Here is a 21,848-nt window from a genome sequence, read left to right on the forward strand (position 1 = left end):
GATCACTTGTTTCTATCATTGTTAATACTCGTTGAATCCACATACTTCAATGTGAACTTGTACCAACGAAAAATCATACGTATTAGGTTGTCCGAAAAGTGTCTTTCTTTTACAGACACGTCTTTTACAAACATGAAACCTAATCTGTCGAACGTTCTAATCTTTATCTTGATAATACAAAATGGATCATACGTAATTCGATAAAATAATATAAAACGAAAAATGTTGTGTATCCATTATTTCCCTATAAAACGAAAGAAACTTTTCGGACGACCTAATAGAAGAGAGAATCTATTTACATCTGTTATTTACTTTGCTATATAGTTTCCACCAAGTACGTCGTAACTGAGTGATAAAAACTTCATAATACTCCATAATAAGTGATAAATATAGTCAGATAGCTCCGACAATGGACATCCACACGCGAAATTGCGCTGTTAACGTAGACTGTTTACAAAAGCATCTGCGCACGGATTCGTCTGCAAAACCGCGACGCGTAGCAGATTATGAATGCACCCTTTGATCGTGTTTCGAGTGGTTCGCCGCGGCGCAGGCCGGCTCGAGTGCTTCGTAAACCTTCGCTTCGGGCGAACAACACCGCGAGAAGACCAATTCCGCGTCAGCTGGCTGCTCGGGACGGAACGCGGTCCACTTGTGCCCTCCTCGCTCTTTTCCCGGCTCCGATAACGAACCAAAGTCGCCTCTCGTCTTCGATTACCGCGGGACTTGTCGAGTGCATTGTATACCGAACGAGTCCTCCGGGAGTCCTCGAGAGACCTTCCACAAGAAACTGAAACTCGTGCTATCCGGAGATACTGCTCGCACGGGAGGGATGATTCTTCTTCGTCTCCGTAAGCTGTTTCTTTTTGAAGGGGAAAACTGTAGTCTGATTCGATTCCGGGAAATCAGTAGAAACTGTGTTGCAAGTGATTTTCTAACGTTTAGCTCGATGATCGAAATAAAAGTACGCTTGTTAAGTGTAACGATATTGCGTCGATTCCTACTAATGGACGTATTACTTTTATGAAAATGAAATCTCTCAGAAGAACCTTGTTTATTACTATCGTTGTGTGCCGAATAAGAGAATACATCGTAGCAGGTTTGTACGAGAGTCAGTGAATTGTTTCCAAAAACTGAAAATCTAGTGTGCTGTGTCTAGTTTGCTATGCTGTGTACTTGGTACATAGATATACAGGTACAAAGTACAATAGCGTCGTAGAGAAAGGAAAGAGCTATGAACGGACACTTTTACCGTATTAGAAAACTGAAACACCGTTCTAAAAGTCGAAGTTCTATGTTCTTTTACCTCTCACAAACATCGACGCAATTATTCCTGGCCCTCTGTGCAATTCTTCTTTAATTTACGTTGTTCCTTATACCACTTCGCAATTATTCCATATTTATCAACAGACGTCTATCCTTTTATTTTATCCTTTTCTACCGATTAACCGTGGTAGCGTCCTTATAGACGACTTCCTTCCTTCGAAGCGAGTTAAATTAGGTTCGCAGCGATCCTTTTACGACTGTTTTCAAGAAGAAGGAACACGGTGGAAGAGAGAAAGGGGGACAAAGTGGCTCGGTAGTTGTTCGGCCGGGTCAATTAAGATTAAACGAGTATCGAGAAACAGAGGGCGCCCGGATAAGTAGCAGGAGTGGCAGATAAAGTAATTCATAAAACAATTTGGCAGTTAGGTTTATCACGCGCGTAAATCAGGCCTTGGTTTCACCCGTGTCTCTGACGCTTGGAGGAAGCCACTTGGGAGGGCAATGTTACCTGTCTAATTTAAAGGGTGGGGGCCTCATTGCGTGTTCCTTATCTCTTGGTAAACAGGAAATTTATTACGAGCAGGCTTGAACGAACATCCAATCTTCTAATCCACGATGCTCGTGGAACGCGAGCACTATGTCGGCATCTCGGCGTGTCAGTCTTGGTTGATTACAGCGACGCTTCGCCACGCTATTGGCTCGTTAAAGTGCCGACTCTCTGACAGTTTCGGTTTGCTCGGGAACGTTCCAATGGTAACTTTGATAAGATGCTCGCTCAACTCAGATATAACAGATAGCAAGCTCTACTCATATGTAGAATGGATATCTGTGTTAGTCAGTTTTGAAGTTTTCCATTCAGGTCACTGATGACCCTTAACTTATTCATCGCAAAGATCAACTAAATCTTCATTCAGTTGGATTATTTCTTAGATATAAATATTTCTTTCTTTACGGGTCTTCTGTCTTTTAACTTGGGATTTAGGTTATAGTAAATCATCGTGACTTTTGTCAAATACAAGTATATTTAGTATTCTTGTGAGAGATAGTAATTGCGTAAGTAGGTAATGATAAACTGCTTTGAAAATTATTTGCAGCGTATTAAGGACAATTAACTGAGATAATAAGTACGCAATTAAGGACGCAAACGATTACTACATCTAAATAAAGTACCTGTCGCTATAGCAAATTACCGTTAATTATTAAATAGTTGTTCTCAACGTAGGAACTGATGTCTAAAAGAATTAATACTTGTGCGTTGTAAAGAGTAATAATAAATATGGTAACTTCATAGTCTCAAACGGAAACGTTTGTGAAATTTCATAATTTATCGTATTAGGATTATTAAAGAATATCTTTACGACCAACTTAATACTGAACAAAGCGCGAAAAGCAATTATTATATCGTTTATCATAAATTATAAATTATAGTTCGGTAATTTATATCATTTCATATATCATATCTTATATCATATTTATATCACATCTTTCTCAGATTTTAGTTTAAAAATATCAAATATTTTAGAAGATTCCATCGCATGAAAATCAAATCTCATAAATAAGCAAGAAACCAGAATTAATAAAACAACGTTAGTTAATTTCGATATTAAAACACTTCGATCAATACAAACGTAAAATTATACATACCTTCAAAGGATATTCACATATTCAAAGAATTTTACATTCCAAGGGTGATATGCTCTTAGCCAACATATATTTCTGTCATCGATGCTTTTAGTATAACATTTCCTTTTCTATATTTTTAGGAAACTAAACGAAACGTAAAATCTAAATGCGGCAACAGAAACGAGGCAACATTTGTTTATAACTCGATATTGTTAATAATTACAATTTTTATTTCAAACAGAAGAAATTCGTTGTACGCATATAAATTCAGAATAATAGAACAAGTAGATCGTTTATAACGTAGTCAGCCAAAGCGTATCAAATCTTTTGGAATAAAATCTTTTTTGCGAGCCTTCGTCTGAGCAGTAATTCCCTACTGAAATTCACTGAATTCCGTCAAGAGGAGCTTGAAAATGTAGAATTTTGCGACGATCGTTGCTTTAAATCACAGCCGCGCGTTCTCACAGCGACAGCAGCATATAAATCAAAAGACATGTTCGCGATAAAACGAAAATAGGAATTCATCGAACCGATCGACGCGATGAACGTAAAATCCCGTGACTCCACGGCACATTTGCATATCTGCATTCGCATGGCGTTCCCGATATCGATCACTTTGATATTTGGAAGCAGATGAAGTATCCGAACTTAAAGGAACCAAGATTCTAGAACTGTGATTTTGGCTCAAATTGTTATTGTCTATTGTGTATTAAATATCTGTTTTGCAATTATTCTCAATGAATAGCTGTAAAAAATCGAAGAAAATTTAATCTCTAATAACGAACAAAATTCTTTAGTAGAAAACGAGAGGAATACTGGAAGTAATTTTTTTTTTTTAGCATAACAGGAAAGAAAAATTAAAATGGCCAAAAGTAGTATCCGTTATCTTCTTATAAAATTTCATCTTTTACAAAATATTTTATTATAAATTATATCCGAAAAGTACGCCCCAATTTGTTTTAGTCTTACAGAGACCAATGTTTCATCGCGTGTCTATAACAAAATCAATTTCGTCGTATTATAGTAATGATAGTACACGCTCTAATTATATAATTGTTACTCGCAACTCTATAATTAAATTATATTCTGTCAAAAATAAGCAAGCGTTTCTCAATGTTTCATATACCTTTTAAAGCATTCTATCTACTGCAATTTAGTTTTCGTCTGTAGCAGTATTTAATTCCTCGCATTTAAATGAAAAGATAATCCGCACGAAGAACACCATGTAAAGTAAATTACTCGGAGATAAGCGAAATTTCAGAAGTACTTGTTTTCACGTTCGCTCGAAACGTTCATTATAAATAATTATTACGGTAAACGGAGTTAAATGATAAAATGTTAAACGCATTTTATTCCGTATTATTTCGTACACAAATTCACTGGAACCATTATAATTTGTAACCACATAATACAATCTCCCTCGCGTTTCGTTCTCTCAACTGCTCGTTACACGTTCATCTAACCTTATCGCAATCTAATAAATTCTACCGCTAAGTGCAATTTCAGTCAAAGTAACTTAATATACGCTACATCCTCCGTACCATACATCGTTGGTACCCGGCCACTTGTTATCCTTCATTACTTTACATAAATCGCGATAAAGAGATTCCTTTAAATGTCAACGAAACAAGATTTCTCTGGCATAGACTTTAAAGTTCTAAACACCCCGTGATGGATATTTTTATTGTAGTTATATAAAGAATACAAAACGTTCGTTAAAATGAAAATCTCCGTAGCTGTTATTTGGACGACAAAAGAAAGCCGAGTATGGAATGAAATTGTATATGAAAATATTTGTGAAACTGTATTTAAAACTGTAAGGCTGTCATAGAACGTGGATGAATCGGTTGACAGAGGTTTTCGAAGTGACGCGGTTTCTACGTTTTTCCGCATCTTCAAGCCTGCGATATACTGGTGCAGGTTAGCGAGGAAGGAACTTACGTACACTTACATACCAAAGATATATGCACGATATCGATGGAATTGCAACACCGCATAATGCGTAACATTTACCTACTTTTCTGCCAGGGAACAGATTTTTATCGATCCCCTTGTTTGATTCGAGAGATGCGTCCGCGACAGGAGAAACCAAGTTTCCGGGACGCGCGCACGTGGATTATGATTCTAAATCACCGGGGAAAACGTTTTCTGTGCCGTTGGATGCAACGTCGTCGCAGTTCCCACCTATATTTTTTCCTTTCTTCTGCTACTCCGCCAGCTTTTTGCTTTCATTTTTTCGTTCTTCCTCGTTTTTTCTTCTCTCTCTCTCTCTCTCTCTCTCTCTCTCTCTCTCTCTCGCCTGTTTTTCGTTTTGTTTTGCTTCCGTTGCCGACGAGAGGAAAAACGGGTAACACGAGGGTGCTTCGCCCAACGACTGGACGCTGTCGCTAGATTTTTCGCGCGGAAAATTATGGCTGCTCTTTGGATATATGCTGATGAAATTGTATAACATACGCGACTAACTAGTACTCTTGTACGTTTTAAATGGTTGTTTCCTCGAGGAGCACATCGATGTCGTTTGTAGAGTACCTATTTTTATGTACGAGAATTGAAGGAGATAATCGAATATTGCTTTTTACGATGTCAAACTTGGGATTAAAATAAAGAGAAAAATTTATAAGTATATACATATATGGTATAATATAATTAAATTCATATAGTCAACATAATAAATGTATTGAAACATTTTTAAAAAATTGTTCTATTCAGGAATATACTTACGTCAATGTATATTATAATGTATAACGATGTCTATATCGTTATAATGCATAATAATTTATTATCTCAAATAATGAACGATATATTTCCTAGAAATGTCGCCTATAATCAAAATAATAATTTTATGACCAGTTAACCAGAATCATGAAAGAAAACTGATTCTACATCCTTATGGCATTACCTGTTGAACTACAATCATACTACACTGTGTAAAAAGTCGTGTGATTCCGTGAATCATCGATCGTTGATTATAATATCCCCATAGAGCTATACCGATAGTTGATGATTACGCACGCGATCTACGCTCCCGTACACGCTTCTAATTAGATTTCGCGGCGTAACTTATGGCCGGTGTAATGATAACGGGCCGGCTAATACCCGCAACCGTGGCGTGCTTAAATCGCTTTACAATTATTGTCATTACCGGCGCGATTGTGCCGATGAAGCGGCGCGACGTTACGATTGCGACGTCGATGCTTGAAACGTGACGTTAACCCGTGCCAGTGCTTCTCAAATTCTTCGGCACATTTAACTTTTTGCCATCGCGTTTGCAAGCTCTTGGGATCAAGTTAATAAGATGGGAAACAATAGAATTATACAGAAACATTAAAACAGAAACAGAATAGAATTATTACAATTTTTAAGAATTAACATTTTTTCAAAATCGATTTACGACTTCTTAAACACCGATTAGTTGTAGAATTATCAAACTCGTCAAAACGACGGATTTCAGACTATCGTTTTTACGATTATCAGGAATATACAGATTTTCTTCGTAAAATTGATGCTGACTTTTTTTGAGAATAAACAATGGGACAGAAATACAGCTGTACGTATCTATATTTTGTAATTAGTAACGTTGTAATTTTTTATCGTTTACATATAATATATTTCGATGCACATAAAGGGGGTAGTTTTTTTCTTTTTTTAGTGAAACGTTTCTAAACAATTGCGATAACAGAAGCATCCCCCACGGCCACAAAAGCCTGGTTTTCCCAAATTTCTGTGTGAGAGACACTGTTCCAAATGGTCAATATAGTTAGATGTTAACGTTAGCTTAATATTCGACACGACATGCATATAAATGCTCATTATAGATCGGCCCTTTATCTTTTTATCCATTAACGCGGCTTCTGGCCGGGTTGCATTAGCTTGGCCTATTTTTCCATCGCACGCAAAACGATTTTCAGACGGATTGGATTAAAAGCGGCGACATAACTCCCGCTAACAGGAGGACAGTCGAGAAATAACGCGGCACCATGCAAATTGCTAAATTTACGCGGTCGTGTTGTTACGTTAAATCACCACGGTCTACCAGGCCTCGGACTAGCGAGGGTGTTAAACGCGTAATGTCGTGTAACGTTTATTATTAGCATAATTACCGCATTAGCATACTCTTTTTTATTGGCTGGCCCAACAATAAATCTCCGGCTAAAACCAGCACCACGACAGATAACCACGATCATCGGGTTATCGCGTACAAACGATATATTCTAAATGACGTTCCTCTTTTCTTATCCTTGCATTTTTCTTTTTGTCGGTCGGGTGTCGCGTGAAACGCGAGACTGGAAGCGGTCGCGGAATTAAATTTTGCTAACGTGCCGTGTTTCTTATCGGCGGAATTTATGAGTGGCCACCCTGGACCGTGATAAATTTTCTTTCGAGATTATGCGCGTTTTCTTGCTCCTTGCGCCGGCACAGCTTGCGGAACAATTTCGATTTCGCGAATGGATCGTAAACGTCGTTCGTGTATTTATTCGAACCTGGTTCAATTAGCATCGGTTTCTAATTGGAGAACATAAAGACAGGTCCATGTTGCAGAAATTAACGGCAGTTCGAAAGAAAGTCAGTTCCGCACGAAAATATTCTCGGTATCTGCTGAAAAATTTTCATCGACTGTAAGTTGGCTGTCTCGCTTTTCCACGGAGTTACTTCGATACGAATGCCCAATACGTTACGGAAGTTTCGTTTGAATTGCTAAACGTTTCAAACGCTTATTACCGCACTGATCGTAACTGGTAATAAAGTCTGATGACTTTAGATTAGATTAGAACTTTAGATTATTTGCGGATAAATGCAATTCGTTATATGCGAATATCGCTCGAGCACTTGCAACGTTCGTGCCGAAATCGGAAACGTATCCTTTGTTTTTTTTATGTTAAAAATATGTTTAATTTCGTGATTTCGTAATTTTAATATACCGAGTAAATACTTGTACAAGGCAATACAAATTTTCGAGGAAAGAATTTAATTTTATAATTGATGGAATTCTTATTACAACATGCTGTTGTATATGGATTCTTCATAAATCGCGAAATAGTAATCATAAAACTTTTAATGGTTCCTAATGATATTTCAAGTTTATTTCATTTTCTCTAGGTGTGTTAACATTTGTGGACCAGAATTTATGTACAAAGTGTGTGCAGATCTTTATTGCCGTACAGAAATTTATAGTACGCAAAGCATTTTGTTTGTCGTGTTCTTCGCAATTTGATAAATGTCCATTGAAGTTCGATTTTTGGATTTACGTGCGAAGAAAAGCCACTCTTTATAGTCGTACAAACTTTGTCTTTCGGTGTAGCACTAAACAGGCAGCCAACCGGTACTCCGAACTTCCTGATGTTTAATTTAACAGTCGCCCTACCGAAACTTTCGCCCGAACGAATTTCACGAGCTGCTTTTCATGCCATCGCGTACTCTGTTACAGCAGTGAACAAATCTAAATTTAATACCGTAGCCGGCCGCGAAAAAACAAAAGAAACGTAAAACCTACGAAATGAAAATTGAATTTTTATTGCATACCGTATAGAAAAGTGTATAGTATTACCAGGGTAAAATTTTATGTTCACGCTGAAACACGTATTCGTTTCAGCACATATAAAAGTAATATTATAATATTATACACACAATACGAATCGACGATATTGATTGTTAATTTTCTCTGCAAATTACATTCTATACGATTTTATCGGAAACATATGAAAATTTTATTATATTATCGATAATGCTATACCATTGAAAGAACATCATAATTTAAGAAAAATGGAAAACTCGTTTCTCTCTTGGGACTTTTTAAATTTAGGAAATTGGTTCCCGGTGAATATTCAACAAGTAATTCTTTCAAATACGTACGGAGTTTAAGCAATGTTTTAACGTTATTAACTCAACGAAATTTGATTTGCATGTCATGTACATTTTTTACATTTTTAACAATTAAGAGAGAGAATTACTTTCTTAACAACTAGTATGGACTACTTTTTATAAAGACAGTTATATTTATAATACACTGCTCAGAGCAATTAGAAGATCGTTCTCCGCGTTACTTTGATTGTTGTATTCACCTTCAGGACACAAAACGTTTGAAATTACGTATAATTTTATAACACATTATATAACAACACAGAATATGTATAACGTTTTACGAGGGACACGATCGATTTTTTAAAGAAACTTGAAGATTCATCAGTCAAGAACTCGTTCATTAGAGATCATTACAATTGACCGATAATTAGTTGAAAAAGTACGATGGACCAAGTGGTATGAATACCGAGTTGGAGCAATCGGTCAGAATAGATTAAAGGGAAATTACCGGCTGACTGATCTTTCTACGGAAGAAAAGTTTCATTCGATCGACACAATAGTTCCATTATCCGACAGTTCACTAACGCATTTTCGCTGATTTAACCCATTTACATCGGAAAACGCGGTCAGTTGCCCAACACGAAGTGTCCTATGTAGTGGTAAATGTGCATTAGTTTCCATACGTTCACGAATCCATCAAAGATTACATTTCCAGCTGTGGATGATAATGGATTTCTTATAAAATTTACATATAGCAATTTGACGATATTCCGAAATAGTTGTTTCAAATAAGTTTTTATGTCTTTGTTTTAATACTTTTTAATATAATATGGTTAGCTGAGGATTATATCGATGCAATTCTGTTCACTGTTATTCTTCAGAAAATATTATTTAGAGTTTATTATCATAAGACGTTTCAAATTATTATACATAATAAAATTATGACTTAATTGATTATAAAATTAAAGGGGCTTGTAAGAATTTAAATACCTGACTAAATTCAAATTCTTATAATCTTGATTTATACTACTATAATTTTCAGTTCACTGCATAAAGGTATATATACATGTTAGTCCTTTAAGTGTTCACTGAAATAACAAAATGTAATCGAAAAAGACACTAATCGTGTTTATGATTTGGACTAGGATATGTATGTTTTACGTATAGTTTTATTTCTCTTATCACTCTTTCATTAATTCTCTGAACAATATCTTGTTTCTTTTGTTTGGTTCCAATTACATTCGTATTTAATACACAACAAATAAATCACTGTTTTTATTTTTTTTTTTTTTTGCTTTGATGGTGAAATTCCTACGATAAAAATCTTATTAAACATGGATTTTATTCTCTGTGGAATGTTCAATAATTAAGTTATATGTTTTTGTTTGAGATCGAAAACAATATTAGCAGTAATATTGTTGTATATATTGGAAAAGTTAACCAGCGAAATATTTACGATATTGCTGTGAGTTCTTGTCTCTCTGTGGCTCTTCACGTAGTCGAATTGCAACGTGAAACATCCTACTGTGCAATCCAGAAAGAAATTAAAATCTCCGGATTTACACGAATTCTTCATTGTTGTAATTTAATATTTCATTCGGTGACTTTATTGGTATACCGAGTTCTTTTCGATACAATCCAATTCAATCATAAAGCTGCAATAATATTTCTCATATTCTGTCGAAGGGAAACGTTGCATAGAAACTGGAAAAATATACTGGAAAATAATCAAGAGTAGTTTATCTTGCAAACTTCTCATGTAATTACTTTCTAGGTTCATTTACATTGCTGTAGCGAGCTGAGCAAATTCAACATTCAGTTTTATGCAGAATCAGCAGCTAAAGGATGGTTAAAATGAAAAGGAGCTGCACTAAAAACCCACATCATCGTGTGTGTATGCACTATTTTTCATTAATAAAGATAAAGTCGGTAAGGGATGTTATATAAATATGCCAATGCGAGACTTTATTTGGAAAATATTCTGAATATTTTGCATCGGTAAAATTAAGAAGTCCGGCTCCAGATGGGCTGTGAGACTTTGATAATAACAGAGTCAAAAAATCATAAAGTCCAATGAGATCTTGGATTTCTGGGATTTCAGCGATCCCAGGACCGACAGAACTTTGACATTATGCGCATCGTGTATCTTACAACCTTGGCAATTTCAGAATCAAAGAGACTTTAGTGTCATCTGATTTTTAGGGTCTTGGTGATTTGAAGATTTATGCGAGACTTGCTGTTAGGTGAATCTAGTAATAATGGTGAATCTGGCAGTGATAATAATTTCGTTAGTTTTATGGCCAAGACAAGTCCAAATGGAACAAATGACTATCGTCAAATCTTTTGTTAATCGATGTTCTCATAACTAATTGTTCTGTCAATCAGCGTTCTGATAATTGTGGTTCTATTGTATTATATTATAAATAAGTTGTATCCTACCATTTTTGATCGTAGTATCTTTTCAAATATTGCTGTAATGCCGGAAAAGTGGACTCGACTACCGTTTTCAGTTTTCATTTTATTTACACACGTCATGTTCAGGATTATCAATGAAATTTAAAGTAACCGTTACATCGTGTGATAGGGGATATTCGTTTCCTTCACTCGCAATATTTTTGCTACGTACATGAAATGTCGATATCTAATACGATACGTAGATACATAAATATCAGTGAGGAAAATCGAGTCCAGTATTTTATGAAAACATTGCGTTTCGAACGGGTATCGATACTTGCAACTAACAGAATAACGACGCGACCCGACGTCGGGACTCTATTTTCATAAAGTACACTGCGCACCTATCTCGCTTTGCACCTATCTTTCGTTTCCATTTTTCAAACGCAGCAGCGAATCTCGTAAACAAAGGAAGGGCTCCTTTTTCACGTCGCATCGTGTCCTGCGTTTACGATTTTGACATTTTTATAATTATTATCGAATATTTGTGTCACTCACTTTGTCAGAACTGATACATTTAAAACAGTGAAAGTAAATTCCGCACCAACTTCGTTCACGGTTATGAAATTTTATAGATATTCGATGTTTAAAACAAAATTCGAAAAAATTAATACTAATCTCCTGTCAATAAATATATTTTTCCACAGTTTTTAGGCAAATCATGTTGTTTGTGTACAAGTCTAACTTTTTTTTATCAATCTCATAGTTCGATAGATTTGAAAACAAACATATATAAACAAACAAATATATCTCTGCTACATTATAAACACATTATAAACAGTTCGTCAAATCAGATATTTCATACCTCTTTCAATAAGAATAAAATTCTTATCGAAGAAATTCGAGAGTAAAATTTCGTTTGATTAAATAAGATTATTCTCGGTATCTGTAATATAACAACAATAGAAGAAAAATTATCGAAGAAATGGCAAATACTTGCCCATCGAGTAAACATTGCTTTGTCGTCCATAAGGCCACGATTAGCTGCGCTTCTATCACTTGTACACTTCGACAGAGAACTAGTTATACCACCATGACCCAATAATTAATTGTCGCACAGCAATGCACAGAGCTCAATTAGAACTCGTACTAGTTATACAGCAAGTAAATTACAACTTTTGACATGACCACGTAACGTTCGTTGCACGAGTTGATAATTTGTTCGCGGCTAGTTATTATTGTGTAATTTACCGGATTTCCGGCGCGACTACCTTCTATAACAGGTGGCGGGTAATTTTTGAACAGAATAGGAGTCGCGATCAATAACGAAGCAGATTTTAGTAATTCTAATCCTAATTTCGTCTAAGGAAAAAGAAGAATCACAATATAGTTCTTTGAAATTTTCCACTTCCTCTTTCATATGATTTTATCTCTAGATTTTGCAATTAGTTATGACTTATGGACCAATTAACGCCCGCTGTATCGAAAGAAGTACACTCGATATATAGCATCGCAATAATTCCAGAGTTCAAATGAGACTTGGCGACTTAATGACGTAGAATCTTTGTAAGTAAATTCGTGGATTTTAAGATCGATAGTTCTATAAAGAAAGTGACGTTTGATAAAACAGCAATGTTTTCTTTCCAAACATTGAAAGATAGTAAAATATACCGAAAGATATTTTAATTTTCAAGATTCTGAAACTTACAATTTCTTTTTAATTACCCAATTTATTTATGTCGTAACTATAGTCTCAGGGATTATTATACATCAATATCCTTCGAATTAAAGTAAAAGTTTAAAAAAATATTTCTCTCCCACCATCATCTAAGTAATTCGCCAAACTTTGCAAATATACACTGCAAACTTGGCAACAACATGAACTAATTTCAAGTCGCTCTGAGGCACGCGTTAAACCGGTGGTAAACGTGGGCCGCGAAATCCGGTAGCACGAGTCAGGCGAAAAATCAATTTCGCGGACAACACGAGGCGTCGCCTGGCAAGTGGAAAAGAGAAAAATGACAAAAGTCGATCTGAACCGTTCGGAGATTGATGGATTTCATCCTGGTGGTCGCGAGAGTGGCGGCGGAGAATGCGACAAAAGCTTCTCATTGGATATTTGCATCGGCTGTCAGAGATGTGGCGATGCTTTTCCTGCGCTCCCGTCGAAAACCAAACAAAAAGGAGAGAAAAAAGGATTAACGTAAAAGGGGAAAATGGAAAGGGCGAAGGGGTGAGAGCGTGAGGAAGTTCCGTTGTTCTAGGAAACAAAAGAACTCTCCGCCGTCCTGAAGATTATGATTCATGCGAAATTGATGAACCGCGAACGACTACGCGCGCGTGTATATTTAACTCGCGCGCAGGGTGCCAGATATTACGCGAGCGTTAGGGTCGCTCAGGCGAACCTTTGTTTCATTCATGAACTTTCCAATTTTTCGGACGAAAACCGCAGATGGAAAATGTACGGAAAGTTTGTTCGTTTATGGAATTGTTTTACGTTGAATATGGATTTGGCTGCAGGGACTAAAATTGTTTTCCGTATCGTGCTATAGCTTTTCATATAGGTATGTCGGGTCGTTTTGGGAAGGCTGTAGTTCTCCGTTATTTCTGTAAATGTTTCGTTTTTGTTTGTTTGTATATCTGTGAAAGTAGACATATTAATAGAATAATCCGAGGGAATACATTTTCAGCATTTTATTCGCACAAATAAGAACAAAGCTTGAGAATAAATTTAGTAAACAGATAGTTTAGTGGAAATTTATTTACTATAGGAATTTGATGTTGGATATTTGTCTATATAAGTTAGAGTTGTTCAGTGGTAAAAGACAAGAATTCTGATATTAAAAATCATTTGGTATTTAACTACTTGTATATCTCGGTACCTCTAAACAGGATTTACAAACACGGAAACTAATTCAATTTTATCTTTAATTCTTCTCCATTTGACATTTCTCCATCGTCTTCAAACAGATATTCTTCTCTTTCTAATTCTTACACAAATGTAAGCTAATTAACAGTTTTATGCTTTTAATCGTACAGCTCTCGGTCAGGTGATGCTCTATGTGGACGGCATGAATGGAGTGATGGAACACGGTCAGACGGTTCAGTGGTTATACACGTTAATAGCCAGCCGCTTCCGATTAGTGGTGAAGACTGCACTAAAGCTGTTGCTGGTATTCGTCGAATATGTGGAGACGAACAGTCTGCTGCTGGTCAGGGCCGTTAGATCGGTCGATACATCCAGGGGTATGATACCCTGGACGAACGTGATGAAGCTGCTGAAGGATTACGACGCCGCCGACACGGAATTACTGATCTACGCGACGACGTTGGTCAACAAGTGTTTGAACGGTATACCGGACCAGGACACTTATTACGATCAGGTGGACTGTTTGGAGGAGCAGGGGATCGAGGGCATCATCCAGAGGTACATGTCGAAGCAAGGCACCGATCTTGATCTACTCAGACAATTCCAGATCTACGAGGCTGTGCTGCATCACGAGGACGGGAACGATAGGGGCTCGCCTATTCGTCAGCTGGACGATAACATCAGGTATCGATTTGAGGCCTCGATCGCTTCGTTTGCCCTTCTCCCTTTAGCAACTTTGTTGATTTTGGTATGTAACGTGTTCTGGATAATACAGGTAGGGAAATTTCGTGTGGTCTAAGTTGCAAGTTCCGGAGGATTACGTGCAGATAGAATCTTGGAAAGACCGAGTATGAAAGTCTTAAGTGATCTTACTCGCTCATGTAATATATAGAACATAGTTTTTGAAGATAAAATGATCATGTTTCCAAAATATAACGGAATATCGTATAGTATAACGTAGTGGTAGAACTCTTGGACTATTCAGACAAAATCGCTTTCGCGGGCATGTGTTTGGATTAGTGCCTAATCATCGTTTTACCGCAATAAATTTCAAGTTCCGTTTTATCCGAGCAGGCTAACAAGTTGACCTTTATGACTCTCATAATTCTCGCATTAACTCGCTCTTCTAGTTCTCATTTATTAATTCAATAACCGTACATCTACCGATTAAAGAATAGGATAGATTTGAATCATTTATTTTAAAATTGTAATATTCGTAAGTCAATGCGTGTCATCTATCGTTCCTCTTAACGTATGAACGATCACGTTGTTATACCGAAATCCCTTGTTCCTATACGTGATAATAAATGACTCTTCTAAATGATCGATTGGTCATCGCGAGGTGGATGAAGCAAATTGAGAGCAAGGTATCCATCATTGTAGGTCGCGTTCGTGTGAAGAAGTCAGTTGTTCCAAAGTAGCCCTTAAACTAGAATACAATCACTAGATATATCGCATGTCCATAGTTGATTGAATGTTCAAACGCAGATAGGTATATTGCTTTGAATTCTCCAGTGAGTAAAAATTGCTTCATTTGACTCTATAGACTGTGCAGTCTGAATAATATTTTCAATTTTCACTCGTAGTGGAAAGCGAGTGGCAAATATATTGTATTTAATGTTTTGTCCATCAACGTATAAACGAAAAATCATCATATATAAATACAATAAATAAATTAAATTTTCAAGAATACCCTTCATCGATTCTGAATGGTATTTAATGTCATTATTTTATACCTGGAAAATGGTATTTCATACACAAAATATTTTATACATAATGTCTCGATTGTAGTGTTTTAAAAAATTTGTTTTTCTATAAAATGGCGTTACCTTAAAGCTTCGAAATCCAAATATATTATTCTGCTCAAATAACGTCATGACCAAAGAAGCTATTTCGTCGACAAAATCACAAAGTTGGAAAAAGATTAACAAATTATGCAGTTTTTCTGGTTAGATTATATCCCAATATATATGCCACTTAAATTCGAAGAGCGACTGGTAAATTTTCATTTTTCGCTTGGCATAACACCATGTAAATTGGCGAGTTACGACGATCAATATATTCCAAGTGGATTACGCAAATATCGCGACTCGTATCGCCAATCAAGTAGTACGAATCAATGACTAGGCAATATGAACGTCAAAATAGAAACTCGCTCAAGATCCATCGTATAATATTTCAAATTCACGACACAACATCGAAACATGAAAATCGTGAACATAATAATTCACTTTGAGACGCTTTTCTCTCGCAGGAAAACGCTACGAAACCGGAAGTCCCTGGTGGATTCTCACGAACGGCGAAAATCCCGGCGACACTCGACGGGCACGTCTCCATTGTCGATGTCCTTGAACGCGCGCCTAAGTCCGCGGCTCAACCACTCGTTGGGTATAAGCTCACTGAACAACACGCTAAACTCAAGTTTGCCCGACGACGACGACGAGTCGAGCAGTTCTCAGAGTTCGCAGGGTCATCTCGGCGAAGTTCAATTGAATGGCAGCTACAAGGAGAACAAAGGTGAGACACCTTTTTCCGTATTATTTTACGTTGACTTTCCTAGATCGGTGCTGACCATCGATAAGATATCTCACTTCGTCTTTATCTCTATTTTCGTGATAATATTCTATAGCACTGACATTTCACGCGTCCTTTGTCTTTACGTATGTCTATCCTGTTATCATATTTTTATGTTCCTACGTATATCATATACGTTACATATTTTTTATTTTATATTCCATTCAGTAACATACGTATACTATATTTGATTACTTAACTGCACTTGCTGTCTGTACGTGCAATATTTGTTCTAGTTAATCCGTCGTATTTTCGTACGTTATTATCGTCTTTTTAAATCTTTCTGTTAAAAAATATTTGAAGAATAGAAAAATACAGTTGGAGGAAAATGATCCAAAGAACGTAGAATTTTTAAATGCTATCCAATGCGATACAGCGATGTCGATGCTTGTACAGGCTTCTGACAGCTGCAATAACGAGTCGAAGAGATTGCAAGTTTCTTTAATTACACGAACTAAAAGCAATCAATTACGTTTTCAAGTTGTACATATTTCAAAACATAGTACAAAATTCGCGCAAAGATCATACATCATACAATGCTCTTAGCATTTTCTTTCAATTAAGTGTCGATAAGATTCACTATACGTGAATAAGATACATTTTTAAAACATTTAATTTAACTAAAAACATTTGTTTTAATCTCTTTAAATCTTTTTTCTAAAACGTCTAAAAACAAATCAACAGCCACGTTTGTAATCATTTCCAGAAGTCTAGCAATTAAGTTTCACATCATTAAATTGTGCAGTTCTGCACCCTTGCTAAAGATTATTTTTGTAGAACCATTTAACCTTCATTTGGCTATAAGTCAGGGCACAGACTATTCTTCATAATACCGACTCTACCATGTTGGGAGTCTCTCTCCTGACAACTGTAACGCATTATTACCTAAAAAATTAAAAAATTTGACAAGGGTCATTTTCGTTACGAGTCTCTCAATTGGTCAGCATCGTTCCAATATGATTTCTCCTTCTCTCTCTCTCTCTCTCTCTCTCTCTCTCTCTCCCTCTTCTCTCTCTCTTTCTCTGTTATCCCGAATGAAACACATTTTCACTTTCGTTTGGCGTGTATACGCATACGGGTAGTCGATGTACGTCGCAAATCCGCTCGTTAACGATTCGACCGCGCGATGAATACGAACTTCGACGCCCACGAGCGGCGATTTCCGCGTTAACGGATCGTCCCTCTCTCGGGAGAGAGACCTTGCGGTTTTCAGTTCCCCCGTGCGTTTCGTTGCGGATGCAGCACGCGGCGAATGCGAACTGCACGCTAGAGACCGAGCGAAAAGCGTAGTTTCGCTCGAAGGGGACCGTGATTGAGCACGTTTAGATCGTCGCATCGTCGCGGAAAACGACTAGTACGGATCCACGCCGATCGGGTCAAGTACGCCGCGTGAACTCGCTTCACCGGAAACGGAATGTCGATGTCGCGGCCATGAGTAATCGGCTGATTCAAACGGTTATGTTTTCACCGTTTTCATCGTTTTGTGTACACGTTTATCGCTATTCCGAGGAAGTTGCCTTCTAACGCGTCCTATATCGATACAACGTATTTATTACATTTTTATAATTTTACTTTATCTTATTACGTTTTTATAACGTTTTGTCACTTGCATTCGTTGCCGTTAGTAGAAGAAGGTTTAGCACTCTCATTGCTACCGACGCATAAATTAAATTTTGTTAATTGTATCGAATTATAAAATTTCAATTCAATCGATGATCCAACGTTCTTGGGTTTCTCTTGTAAGTGCAAAAACAATTCCGATGAAGAAGATACTTACATTTGTATATAGCTTCTGAGGAAGGAAAAAAGAAACGAGGTTAAAGAAGGTAATAGATTGCTGCGTAAGTTGTGTTTGTTAAATCTTTTTATACAAACGTGTTAAAAATTTATACATATGCTAGAAGATATTTGGTAGAAACATCGTCTTTGTTATTTTAATTATTTTATTACTGAGAAGATATTTGCATAAAAAGACACAAATGATCGAAGCAGGAACTGTAGTAACATTGTACGAAGTGAAATCGGTACAGTAAAACATTTTTATTCGGCATTCACAATTGGTGTAGGTGTTACGAGTGTTTGAACCTGATATTATTGATTTGTAAAGTTCTGTAGAGAAGATAGCAATCTTGAAGACGATACTGGAGGAGGACATCGGACAATGATTAATAGCGTTGAAATAATCTGGTCGATCGAAAAAATTCTGCCATTCGCCATTTGTAAGATTGCATCGAAGCTTGGAATTCACAGTTGAAACGTTGTGATTTATCTTCGTAAAGAATGATTTGCATCAAGACTGTCAAGAATGTATATGAGTAGGCAATATTTCCATCCGCGTTTATCTTTATTATGCCTCAACTTCATCCACAATTTTCAAACTAAAAATTGTCACTCGTACCACTTTCTCCCTAAGCCGCTCGTATATCGTCGTTTATATAAACCACTAACGAGGAATGTTCTTCGTTATACAGAACTTACACGGCAATCGAATAAAATTCCACAGAACGGCAAAGTGAAACAGCGTTATACGAACGTTCACAAAATTCTGCGTGAAATTTTCCAACCGATTTGCCGGCAGTAACGTGCATGGAATAATCGAGGATACGGTGTCGAGCGTCGCATCAACTATAGGGTCGACGAAATAATTGATACACCGCGTATTTTTGGCGCGAGCTCGAACCGCGAAGAAATGACACGCGTGACGAGCAGAATTTATCGTGACTGTCGTCGAGGGACGTTTCGATTCGTATCGCGACCGATAAATCAAAATGAAAGTTCGGCGGTAGTGTGATTCGACGCGAACGAAAACGATCGCGCGATAAGCGGTTTGGTGTCGCGTAACCACGCGCCTGGTAAATAGTAAATTATAGTTCGACGCGGAAAATGATCGGCCGCGTGTATGTATTGGCGGCGAACGGGCCAGGAAAGAAGTGATTTATTGCGGCTTTCAGTGGACGTTGGCGTGACACCGGCGTTAAGACGTCGAAGGGAACGAGCTGAGAGGCAGAGGAGCTTTATCAGGGAGCAGCAAGAGGCCACGGCGACTATGCGAGCATCCGTGGTACCCTCGGACGATCAGGAAAGTCAGTAATAGATTATTATCGTTTCACTATTACCATTAATGGGGAAGTAATGAGAATTTCGTTTAACGTGTTCGCTTTATCGGATTTTCACGGTATACGAATTTGTTGCACGATAAAACGAATAATATTCGTACAAAGTTTACGTCTCTATACTTTTATCGAAGTTTACGGGAGAATTTTTGCTTCTCGGAGGAAATTGATTTAAATGAATTATTCGATGATTATATAAAAGCTAGGTAGATACAGAATTTAGCAAAAACATATGGAAGAGAAAATAATCTGATTGAGATTTTATGTGAATAGATATCGTAGATTTTATATTTTAGACCATCGAACTTTTACATAAACATTTACCAAACTGAAACACAATATGGTAATTTTTACGAGAGTCTGAAATAGATTTTTAAGCTAACAGATTTTATTGGAAACTTATTATAATCGTAGATTTTTAAAGATAGGTTCCATGTCTTTTATCGTAAAAGATTAGGGAATGTTAGAAAAGCGCGAATTTGGGAGATTTCTGAACAGATGCAAGAAAGTTAAGAAAGATGTTATGAGGATAGGTCAAGGTTATAAAGCGCAATGTATCGGCAGGAAGTAATCGATACACGCAATTTATGAGATACGCTGTTGTAATTCTGTTTTAAACGCTATATACTGACCAGTGTTATAACGATCAATTCTACACACTTATAAAACAATAAAAATATCTAGATTCAATTTTGTTCCTAATTTTATTTCTAACCAAAATTTTATTTCAATTAAAATTTCATTAAATACATATTATAATTGGAACTTTGTATCAAAGATTATATTTGAAGAAATGAAAGATATATTTTGATCGATTATTAATTTATTTAGCCAGTTATTAATTTTATTTCAATTACAATTTTATTACATATTATGATCGAGATTCTTTATCAAGAACCTAATCTGAAGAAATAAATCACGTAGAATTTAACCGATAGTTTGAGAAATTGTTCATTTTCCGTTCAACAGAAAATAGTAGCAAGCGTTAACGAGTTATAAACGAGTCTTGGTATCGTTTTAACTCGTGAGAAACCCATGTTTTCAGTTGTGTAACTTTACCAGGCTTTTAAAGATGTTTGTGTATAGTTCTCATGGGCTGCTTGAAGTTTCTCTCGACTAGTTTCTCGGGTGGTAGTTGGAGGATCAGTTTCTGTTTGCATTTTTAAGCGATCCTCGTCAAACCTAAGCTTTCGATTCTCTCCGCTTAACTCGGTGAGCATCGATTCTACAATTCTTCGAAGATTCGACTGTAGAAGCTTTCAAAACTTACGATTTCTGACGTCAAAACAAAACAACGAAATTAGAACACTTTAGAACTGTAAAGAAATATACCTGTAAACAAGTTAATATAATACGCGTATAGTCAAACTATTGTCTGCAATTCCAAACAAATTATCTACTAAAACGGTAATAAGCAACGTAGAGAGTAATGAATTAATTAATTGGAAATAATTGAACGGCTTTTCGGTTGCTGAAGGTCCCTATGCGACGAACGGCCTGCGTTACACTAACGGCACGTCGTACGAAAGAAATGCGGACTCGCCGTCGAATAAGTTATCCAGGACAAACAGCAGGAAAGACTTGACGCCTCTGATGAATGCTGCGAACAAGCTTGACTCCGAGGAGAAGAAACCATGGTACGGCAAGAGCCCGGACGAGGGTGTTGAGTGCGACGAGGGTAATCACACCGACGAGGATGAGGATCGTCGAGTGGTTCTACAACTGAAGAGGGAAGGAACCGTCAAGGATCTCACACAAAAGCTGGCCGCTCAAAATCTTATACCGAGCAGCCCGGTCGAGGAGAAGGTTTCCAGGTAATTTCACTGTACGATACGTAGAAAGGATTAAGACTCGTTAAGGAAACACTGTTCGTACGTTTCGCTTTAAAATGGATCAGAATCCATGATTTCTTCTTTTTCCTATCGGGAAGATAAATATCGTGTTGTTAACATTTTTCTGAATACTATAGACCCATATCGAAATTAGGTCTATGTACATAAATTAGAATTAAAACTTTTCAAAAAGGATCTTGAATCAAAATTTCGAAGCTGATTAAAAATTAATATGCGAACAGAAGGGTCATGTATTTAATAAATTAATCCTTGCGAGTCTAGTGGAACAATACACCCAAAGATAATTTTTAGAAAGATTGCTAGATTGTTATAATCTTTCTGGTATTAACAAAATCTCTTGGTATATACGGTAATAAA

The 21,848-nt window shown here is 36.7% G+C and overlaps 1 protein-coding gene across 4 annotated transcripts in view; it reads left to right on the forward strand.

Annotated features, from left to right (window-relative positions):
* Nucleotides 1-21,848, forward strand: part of Fhos (Formin homology 2 domain containing) — a 244,315-nt gene that overhangs the window by 179,805 nt on the left and 42,662 nt on the right. For all 4 annotated transcript variants that reach the window (XM_069128772.1, XM_069128791.1, XM_069128782.1 and 1 more), the window contains 4 exons: nt 14,122-14,635; nt 16,206-16,468; nt 19,477-19,608; nt 21,116-21,452. In XM_069128772.1, the coding sequence (XP_068984873.1) occupies nt 14,122-14,635; nt 16,206-16,468; nt 19,477-19,608; nt 21,116-21,452 (1,246 nt within the window). The remainder of the gene's footprint in view (nt 1-14,121; nt 14,636-16,205; nt 16,469-19,476; nt 19,609-21,115; nt 21,453-21,848) is intronic.

The sequence above is a fragment of the Bombus flavifrons genome, chromosome 2 (genome assembly GCF_040668555.2).
Source record: "Bombus flavifrons isolate JBK064 chromosome 2, iyBomFlav1_principal, whole genome shotgun sequence".
NCBI lineage: Eukaryota > Metazoa > Arthropoda > Insecta > Hymenoptera > Apidae > Bombus > Bombus flavifrons.